Source organism: Condylostylus longicornis, unplaced genomic scaffold, assembly GCF_029603195.1.
Source record: "Condylostylus longicornis isolate FDR11 unplaced genomic scaffold, ASM2960319v2 ptg000137l, whole genome shotgun sequence".
Classification (NCBI taxonomy): domain Eukaryota; kingdom Metazoa; phylum Arthropoda; class Insecta; order Diptera; family Dolichopodidae; genus Condylostylus; species Condylostylus longicornis.
This window is the reverse complement of record NW_026578105.1, coordinates 1,482,429-1,492,483: the sequence shown is the minus strand read 5'-3', so window position 1 is coordinate 1,492,483 and position 10,055 is coordinate 1,482,429. Positions and strand designations below refer to the sequence as shown.

At 26.3% G+C, this 10,055-nt stretch overlaps 2 protein-coding genes across 2 annotated transcripts; one reads left to right on the top strand and one right to left on the bottom strand.

The window, feature by feature from the left end:
- The first annotated feature begins 116 nt into the window (after nt 1-116).
- Nucleotides 117-5,453, top strand: LOC129615573 (probable serine/threonine-protein kinase DDB_G0282963). Its single transcript, XM_055530829.1, has 3 exons — nt 117-243; nt 1,873-4,125; nt 4,257-5,453. Exons 1-3 carry the CDS (start codon nt 208-210, stop codon nt 5,328-5,330), a joined length of 3,363 nt encoding a protein of 1,120 aa, XP_055386804.1. The 5' UTR covers nt 117-207; the 3' UTR covers nt 5,331-5,453.
- An 846-nt stretch (nt 5,454-6,299) lies between these two features.
- On the bottom strand, nt 6,300-8,499 carry LOC129615563 (cholinesterase 2). Its single transcript, XM_055530816.1, has 4 exons — nt 8,437-8,499; nt 8,194-8,361; nt 6,956-8,129; nt 6,300-6,868 (listed from the first exon to the last, which is right to left on the bottom strand). Exons 3-4 carry the CDS (start codon nt 8,073-8,075, stop codon nt 6,300-6,302), a joined length of 1,689 nt encoding a protein of 562 aa, XP_055386791.1. The 5' UTR covers nt 8,076-8,129; nt 8,194-8,361; nt 8,437-8,499.
- Nucleotides 8,500-10,055: the final 1,556 nt, after the last annotated feature.

Here is a 10,055-nt window from a genome sequence, read left to right as displayed (position 1 = left end):
TTGTAGTAGCTGATTGTCATTTTTCTTTTTTTTTCATATTAATGTAGTTGTCATGTGAAGTTTCAAAACAAATTTTTAAGAATTTTTCATAATATGCAAGCAAATTTGTTTTATTTTTGTAGCTTTATTTTAATAATATATTCATTAAGAGATTAATTTAAAATAAATTATTAAAATGAAATTTAATTGTTAATTAAAATAAAAAAGATGTCTAGACCAAATAAAGTCACAACGAATAAAATCGTGAGTTCATCAAAAATTCATCAATAGTTTTTCTTTTGTAGAAAAATATCGATTTATAAAAACTCCTTTTTATATTTTGCACCAAATATTTCACAATGTTAAGAAAATTTATTTTATTTTTTTAAAATTGGAATATAAAAAAATATTAAAAAAAATGTATACAACTTGTTTTTTATTTATTCGATTTTCTCTACACTGGGGTTTCTTATCCGAAATGCACAAACACACTACAAACAATATACAATACAATTTGAAGTAAAATTTTAACTTGTGTTTAATTATAAATTTCATTTTTTATTATTTTTTGCACTTTACTATAGATATGTACCTATGTATATTTTTAAATACATACAATATTGTATCAGCGGCGAAAGAAGAGTTATAACTGCGCACTTTGAGATTCACATGTAGTATTAATGTTATTTGTTCATTGACTCATAAATGGCTGCTTATTTTTTTTAATTACTATAGTTTAAATGTTTAAATATAATTTGTTTTAAAGTGTTTTGAGCTTTAAATAGTTTCAACAAGTACGAAATAAAGATGTTTACTTAGTAATCTAGTTTTTTTTTGTAGAACTAAACAATTATTTTCAAAACCAAAAGCAATATTATAAAAGAAAATCTGATTTTTGAAGTCATTAATGTTTATTAAATAGGATGTTTATATTTAAAGTGATTAGAGTTGCCAAATTGCCACGTTAATAAAATGAATAGAAAAATAACAATCATGATGATTTATAAGAAAAATATTATGACAATATTTTTTTTATTTTTGAGCGTTCTTAAGTTTTCAAAGTAAAAAATAAATCTGGGATAAGTCTACTCTGTTGAAGAGAACAACAAATCAAGATAATATAACTATGTAATTGAAAATTGTTATACAAGTATGTGAATAAAAAAGGAAATCAAAGAAATTCTTAATATTTTTTTAAAGTTCGAAGGGTAACCTTTTTTCTGCATGATAAACTTGTATAGAATACACGATAATACGTACATATATGTGCACACATATATGTTATATCGGTTACAAATAAGTGTTTTTAGGTTAACAATAAATTGATTGTTAGTAATAAGTATAAGAACATAATATTTCTAATGAATATTTATTTATAAACGACAATTGGAAGAAAATAATAAAATATACAAATATTTCGATGAATCCAAAGTCGAGTCAAAATCTCTTTATTAGGAATCATTTTCTATTCCAAATATTTTGCATATATTTAGGAGAAATATCAAAGAATCGATTTAAAATTTATTCGTAAAATTTCTTATTTGAGTTTCGATTAGGCTTAATTTTGACTTCTTTCGATTTCAAATTAATTATTCAAATACAGTAAATTGAAATTTCTCTAAGCTTCCAGCTTCATTAAGTTAGTGCTTTAAATAATTTAGGCATCCACGTAGAATATTTTTATTCGTCTTTCTTATAATTATTGAGTTGTTTGTACAAATATGCAAATTAAACAAAATTTACTTTGCAATGTATACTTGTTTTGATTTTGTTATTATAAAACTGCTTAAGAAATTACACATATGCATGTACATATGTATTATATTAAACGAATTAAATAATAATGAAAATAAAATGATTTTTCTTTTCGCTGCCAATAACATTGCTATTTAGTCAAATACAACGAAAATTCTTCAGTCCGGAAAAACAGACCAAAAAAAACGTATTGCTTCAAAAACAGCAACAGCAAGCCCTAGTACCTCCTCAAAAAATATAACAAATTCCAAAAGTACAGATACTAAAAAAACTAAAGAGGATGAAAAAAATGTCCAAATACCAACTAAAGTTTCAAGTAAAAAAAACTTACTTGCAAAACAACCCTCAGTTAACAAAGTAAATCAACTGACTAATTCAGTTTCTAAAATGAAAACGAAACCAATTTCAACTAAAATAAAAACTGATACCACATCTTCGAGGTATGAACCTTTAAAAGCAAAACGTGATGTTATTATGCAAAATAAACTTAAAAATCTCATACCCAGTAAACCGAATTTAGTCAAAGACACTTATCACAATGTTACTGTTGCCTCGCCGCCACCAGTAAGGAAAAAACAAAATTCAGTGGAATTTCAAAGTTTACCATCTGAAGCTCAATTAAAAGATGATTTTGATGATATTCCTACAAATATACACGAAAGAAGAAGAACTGTTACATTGGAGCCAAAAGAAGTTATTATGTTAAAAAAATATGACAATGAAATAAAAAAAAACACCGAAACAAGCTTTGCCACTAATACAGATTTAATGGGTGAAGTAATTCCAGTTATTTCAATTAAAGAACCTATTGCCTTCGAAATTAATTTCGATAACGAAAAAAGTAAATTAGAAACTAGTCAAATTGGGCTTAACGAGACTAAAAAGAGTGGAGAAAATCTTAATAATAATGATGATGAAGATATTTCTTCGAATGATTCATTAGAAAATTCATATGCAGATGATTTTGAATCGTATGAATCAGATTTTGAAAGTGGATCGTCATCTGCTGAAGCTACCGATACAGAAGAATCCAATGTGTCTGAAAATTCTAACACTCATAGTAGGTCAGATGTAGGTGGCAAACAAAATATTAACAATGACGAAGAAGAGGATTCTGATGAAACTCAACCACCAATTACGGTAATCCACAGAGAAGAAAGAGAAACTGAGAGAAAATTAGACTCGGGAAATTATGATTTAAAATCGACAAATTCTGGTAACAAATCTTTGGAAAATAAGACTATTCAATACCAACAAAATGTGGAAGAAAAAAATCTTGAACAGCAACAATTAGATAGCTTAGAAACTACAACAAATAATTCTGATAGATTGGATTCAGGGATCGGCTCCAATTCAAAAGGATCTATTATATTTACGGAGTACAGTAAAGAAGACTTTGTTGGATCAATTTTTCCAGTTTCAAGCGAATCTATACGGGGAAAGGAGTTAATGAGAAAAATTCAACTTGATGAAATCTCGTATCATCTTTTTGATTTAAAACCGATGGATTACGAATATTTTATAAAAATTTACGGTAATTTGAAAGTTTCACAGTTAGATACAGAAGGTAATGACAGTTTTAATAATGCTGATGAATATCAAAATTCATCACATATAGATAGTAGATCAGTAATAAATAATCATGTAAATGCTGTAAATGATAATCAGGATAATAATCAAGGAAATGATGAAATCGAACTCTCTAATAATATTTCAAAAACAATTAAATTATTAGAAGCATTTAAGAAAACTGATTCAAAAAATACTAATCGACATTCCGAAAATCAAGACATCGATTTAGATAAGTTAAATCAATTTTTAAATGGAGTAAAAATGACAGTTTTTGAAGTTTTAAATCGAAATAGTAAAACGGCTACTGCCTTAAATACTACAAAATTAAGTTTCAGTTGCGGTTATAGAACATTAAATGCGAATTTTTTGAATGCTCTTAAAGTTACTAAAATATTTTCAGCAGTCAAATATAATTTCATTTTAACAATACATGAGAGCACTGAAGATATTTATAAAAATGAATTTCAAAATTTAATTGTTGTTTGGAGTAATTCTGATTGTGAGAATCCGATACGTTTGTTATCTACTTGGAGTCAAGTTAGTAAAGTGGATATTTGTACTGAATCAACAGATATAATTGTAAGTGGCTTAAAAGATGGTAGCATAGCTATGTGGGATTTACGTGAATCATATTCATATTGTTCAAAATTAGACGGATACTTAACTCATTTTGCTGCAAGTCAGTCAATTGTACCGATTGTGCCTAGTGATAGGGGAATTCAAACAAGGTTAAAAGGAGATTTAGGATCCGTAGTAGATATTAAAAGTTTTAAGCCTGAAACAGGAGCATATGCATTAAAAGCATACAGACAAATACAGGTAATAATTTTACTTTTTAATAGTATAAATCTTAAATGTTCATGTTGTACAACTATAATATGTATGTAATTACTTTTTAGCACTCGCACTATTTAAAGAAGAACATTAAAATTTGAAATTTTTTTTTTTAGTTTGTTTCGTTGAATGACACAGGAATATTAACTATATGGAGTTTAATTGAAATAAATCAGTCAAATTTTGCTGCAAGATCTCAATCAAATGAATATAATAATTTAGATATTAAACATGAATTTTCATCACCATGGACTAGAGTGAAATTAGTACAGAGTGCAATTTGTGATTTACGAAGTTATTTAGAAATTAAAATTCTCAAAAAACAAACAAAATTTGAACAGACACTTCTATATTTTGAAAATGAAATATTCGATGATCAAACTTTACAGGAATTACAAAAAACCAGTACAGAAGATCAAAATAAAAACAAAGAATTACAAGGATTAAGATTTACTACAATAGATACAAGTAGTAATATGATATATGTAGCAACAAATCGAAATTTTATATTAGTGTGCTCAAAAACATTAAGACCAGAACGTTTTCGAAAAATATATATAAATGAAAGTATATTTATGTTCCCAACAGCGATACGATTACATCCAAATGACGAGTTTTTAATAGTCGGATTATCAAATGGTTCTGTGATTGCAATTAATTGTAATCAAAATAAAACAAATCCAATAGAACAAGAATTTGATAATGAAGACAATGGAAGAAAATCAAATTTAGATTCAATCGAAATGGAAAAAATTCAATCATCTTGTGCCATTCAAAATATGATACGTAATGAAAGAAAAATGAAATTTGATGAACTAGAACAATCTAACAACTATTTTATAATAGATGAAGAATTTCGTCCAAGAACAGCTATACCAGAATTTGAAGAATTATTTGAAAATCCATGGAAACAATATAAAATGTTTGATCAACAAATTTTATTAAATGGAACAATTTTAAGAAAAAATCTTATCGATTGCATTGAAATATCAATTGATGGTAGAAAAATGTATTGTTTAAGTGATGGTAATATAAAGATCTATGATTTTCTTGATGGAAATGAAATAAAATGTTCAAAAGATGAGGAAATAAAAGGAATAGGTTTAATTAAATCTGGATCAGGTCCCGAACACAGTATAGTGCTATTAAAATCAAACAATATTGTTGAGATACACACGCCAGCTAAATAAAATTATTTAGTAATCGTAAAATCAAATAATTAAAAAAAGTAATTTAAAATAAAATGTGCCTTTTTTTGAAAGTTTTTATGAAAAGTTGTTACAAGATTTTTAAAATTTTATAATTCAATAAAATATAAATGCATAATATTTATTTAAATCATTAAACTAACGAAAAGATTTGTTAATTATCATATTTCATAAATAATAAGAAAATCAATTTAAAAATAAATTAAAAATTTTAATTTCTTATTCCAGAGTTTCCTAGTATTTATCGATGAAATTTCATTAAATACATTTATGCTTACAGAATAGTTCTTTAATAACAAACTCTACCTTTAAGATCAAAAGTTTTAAGCAATTTTATTACGAATATAATCTTAATTTAATTATCTATTTAGATATTGCGTTATAAAAATATTTGAAACATAAAAAATAATTAGAAAAATTTAAAATATTTACAAATTAATTATAATGCTATTACAATTCTAAAAACATGCATAATATTTACATACATAAATTAAATTTTAATTTTATATCTATTTTAATTAAAAGCTTAATTTACATATGTTCTCTAGATATTTGATATCGCCAATTTCGAATTTCATTACAATCACAATTAGAAGGTGAATCAATAATTTCAATTCTTCCACTATCAACTCTATCAACTATACTTGATTTGGATTTGCGACGTTCATATCTTTCAATTAAACCACCACTTCTTCCACTAACTCTCACAGGATCATCTCGACTATCACATCGTTGTTGATGTTGTTGTAAATATTGATCTGGACTTCGCTGTCTTCGATTATGTGTTTCTAATTTTTGTCGTCTTGACATTTTTGGTGTCAGCTTCGGTCGTATTCTAGGTAATCCTATTTTAACATCACTTAAATGATTAAGATCACCTAATCTATCATCTGTATGTTGACGGGTTCTTATCACTGATGATGATGTTGAGGACCGAAGCCGTAATCTATGTCATAATTCTGCAGCCCAATCTGGATGATCACGACGTAAAACGTAAGTACATATTCCTAACGAAGCTAATAAAATACAAACTAAACCTAACATCCAAAAAAATGCATGTTTATATTTATTAGCTTCTAGAATTTCAGCTTCACCAATAATTATGTTTTTACCATTTCTATCATTTATTGATGTAGTGTCAATATTATTATTTTGATAATTGTTTGATTGATATATGCTGGGCAGTAAAACATTCCAAAAGGAATAAACTTTTTTTAAGCGACTAAAATATTCATAATCTTGACGATTTATTACATAAGTGGATTTAACCCTTTGTTTTGTGTCTATTTTATTCAAATCATATGGATTTGAGATTTCTCTTGATGTCGGAGATGGTTCTAAGTTGCCTGTATCTTTGTGTAACATTTCTTCAATTTCAGCAAAATTTTTTTCCAAAAAAGTCATTGAAAAATCCTCATTGGTTTGTGCCGTTGGCATCATATCTCCTAAAATTTTAATATATTTTTTGGTAACAGTATATGTCATCCAAGCGTCATATATACGACCTGGTGTTGGATTCCCTAAAAGTTTTAAATTAGAAAAAATGTCAGAATTTTAAAAAATTTCTTGAAAAACTTTTAATTCTATACCAGTTTTTATAAAATTACTAAAAAATTGCCGAAGTTTTCGACAAATTTTGTCTTCAGATTGTGTGAATCGTCTTCTCGCAATTTGTTGAAATAAACTTGGACCAAATAACAATGGTAAATCAGATGAATGTGAAGCTCCACCAAATAAATTAATTTTTCCTCTTAAGTCCATCGAATTTGAGTTTTGATACACATAAACATATAAATCTGCTGCATCAGCAGGTGATGTATATTGATGAATAGATCGTGCCATTAATTCTATAGTATTGTAAAATGGTGCTTCAAACTCTGCTTCAGAAATAAGCCTTTGCATAGAATTCAGTAAATAACTTGGGTGTCTTGGATTTACCATTTGAAAGTAACGCCAATTTAATGCTTTTATTACTTGATTATTTTCACCCTCCAAAAAAAGATATTTTCTTAAAATGAAGGGTAATGTTGTAAAATTTATGTAACTCCTCAGACTTTCAAATCCTTCCCTGGCTAAATCTATCCAATAATCACGAATAAATGCACCTTCGTTTGAGCATATACCAATAATGATTGGAATTTTACGATACTCTCCTGATTTTAAAACATCATCTAAGTTTTTTGGAACATATTGATGTTTTTCTATTCGGAAAGTATCTAAAACTGGACCCGGAATAATAGAATAGTTTCCATGTTGATACACAATATCAAATGCATTTAATAAATCTGACACACTTTTTGATCGTAAACATCTCAACACTATACTTGTTTTAGTATCATAGCATCCTAATTTTATAATCATTATTTCAGATGCCCTTTTATCACTTGTTACACGAAAATTTAAAGATGATCCAGACATAAGTATCATTTTTGAAAATAATTCATCTGTTTTCGGACTTATTAAATGGAGTAAGGCACATGTTACACCCGACGTACCATGTCCCATTATGGTAACATTATCTGGATTTCCTCCAAATTTTATTATATGTTTCTGTATCCATAATAGAGCCAATGTTTGGTCCGAAAGTCCAAAATTACCCGGAAATTCGGAACTATTCATAGTGATCCAACCAAAAATGTTTGTTCGATATTGTACATGAACAACTACAATTCCTTCTGAAGCTAAATCTAAGCCGGATATTCTATGTTTAGCCCAATCAAAAGACATTTCTTCACCACTAATTATAACTAGAACTGGAAAATTCCCTTGTTTAAAAGCGATCTAAAAATATTTAAATAATGAGATAAAAAAATTACTACATTTTCAATAAAAATTATAGATTTACCTCTGGGGTCCAAATATTTAAATATAAACAATCTTCATCTATTATACTTTGTCGTGGCAAAATTCTGTCTGGTGTTTCATCATAAATACTATTAGTTAATTGGGGGCAGATTGGTTTCACATAATTTGTTAATAATGTTTTATTCCAACCAGAATTTGGTTGCGCTACCTTAAAAAAAAACATTGTAAAACAATAAATATTAAGAGCACGGTAAAGGATATGTACATGTATAAGAATACATACAGCAAACCTCAAATTATCCACTGGAGGTTCAGCATACGGAACACCCAAAAAAGCAAAAACTGCTGTTTTTGATGATTCCGGAAAAATTTTTAACTACAAATACGCCAAAATTATAGAAAATTAAAACAAATAAATTTAATATATTAAAAGGAATAGCTATTTCTAATTAAAATATTTTTTTAATTACTTACTCCACTAATAGCTCCTTGTCCGTCCAAAACTAAATAGCTATAAGTTTCTGCCGAAGTCAAATTTTTCATTAATATTATTATTAATAAAATTTGAAGTAAAACTAAATTGAGTAAATGAGTTCTTCCTCTATAACGTCCCATTTCTCATTATTTTCTTTTATAGAAAGTAAGCAAAAAATGCTATAAACCCATTTGTATATTTAAATTATGTTCTATAAAAATTTGTAAAAATTAGTTATATATAATTTATCAATAATTATAAAATTAAATTTCAAAAGACCTAGAGATACTGCAAAATGAAATTATTTGAGAAAATTTTAAACATTGAGAAAATGAAAACGTCATAATTTTCTCTCATTTTTGTTCAAAAAGTTCTATATCAGACACTTTGCATGCAAAAACTTATGTTTAGGTCATTACAAAAATTTTTTTAGAAATTATTTTTGAATTTCAAACGGTTTTGATGGAAACTGAACAAAAATGTACCCCAAATCTCTACACAATCTCTAAATTGTATACACTGCAGACCTTATAATTTATTTAAAAAAATATTAATATAACTATAATAATATTAGGAATTCTGGTATAATCAAACGGGAAAGGGTAGATCCCCATGAAAATATTTTTGAAAGTATACAAAATTATATCGGACAATACATACATACATATACGTGTAAAAGATATGTTCAAAGCTAATGCTTCGTTAATTAAAATATTCAACGGTAGATACAATGTATAATAATGATTCGTCTCTTAAAAACTTTAACTTAATAAAAGTTGTTATATCTTTATTTACTTATTAATTGGGTCGCGTGGTGTAATTTACTCATATTATATAAATATGTCATCAAAATTTTAGTTTGACTCATTACGAAAAAAAAATTACTCCAGATTCCTAAATGAAAAATTTTCCTTTCAACTGGATGATACTATACATATACATTCATACACATATGGCCATTAAAATAATTATACATACGATATGTATACAAAATATTCAATATTTATTTTCCCCTTATTAAAAAATTTCGAAATTAAAATAATTGTTAACATTTTTAAATTATAGCATCCGCTTAGTTCCGCTATTAATATCCATAAATTGAGTTTAAAATACAAGGGCATGCAAATGCATTAAAGAGGAAAAGAAAGAAAAAATATATGTATATGTAGAAAAATATATTGTTAACATTCTCGCTTTAACATATTAATTCTGCAGAAAAAAAAAGTATGTTTGCAATAAAGTATAATTAATAGAGATTTTATTTTCTCTTCTTTCTAATGAAAATACAATAACAGTACGTATCAAACTAATTGATACACTAATAGTGATCGTCTAAATTCTGTTACAAAGTAATGTAAAATGTACTTCTTTATATAAATATGTATAATATAATTAAAATGACGGTTTGATGAATGGAATTATTATAT

Excerpts from the sequence above, each read along its gene's own strand:
- LOC129615563 (XM_055530816.1), bottom strand. The coding sequence starts at position 8,075 with ATGTCTTTTGATTGGGCTAAACATAGAATATCCGGCTTAGATTTAGCT. Across the intron at positions 6,869-6,955 it reads AAAACTTCGGCAATTTTTTA|GGAATCCAACACCAGGTCGT; the intron begins GTAATTTTATAA and ends TAAAACTTTTAG.
- LOC129615573 (XM_055530829.1), top strand. The coding sequence starts at position 208 with ATGTCTAGACCAAATAAAGTCACAACGAATAAAATC. Across the intron at positions 244-1,872 it reads AAGTCACAACGAATAAAATC|TCAAATACAACGAAAATTCT; the intron begins GTGAGTTCATCA and ends ATTGCTATTTAG. Across the intron at positions 4,126-4,256 it reads AAGCATACAGACAAATACAG|TTTGTTTCGTTGAATGACAC; the intron begins GTAATAATTTTA and ends TTTTTTTTTTAG.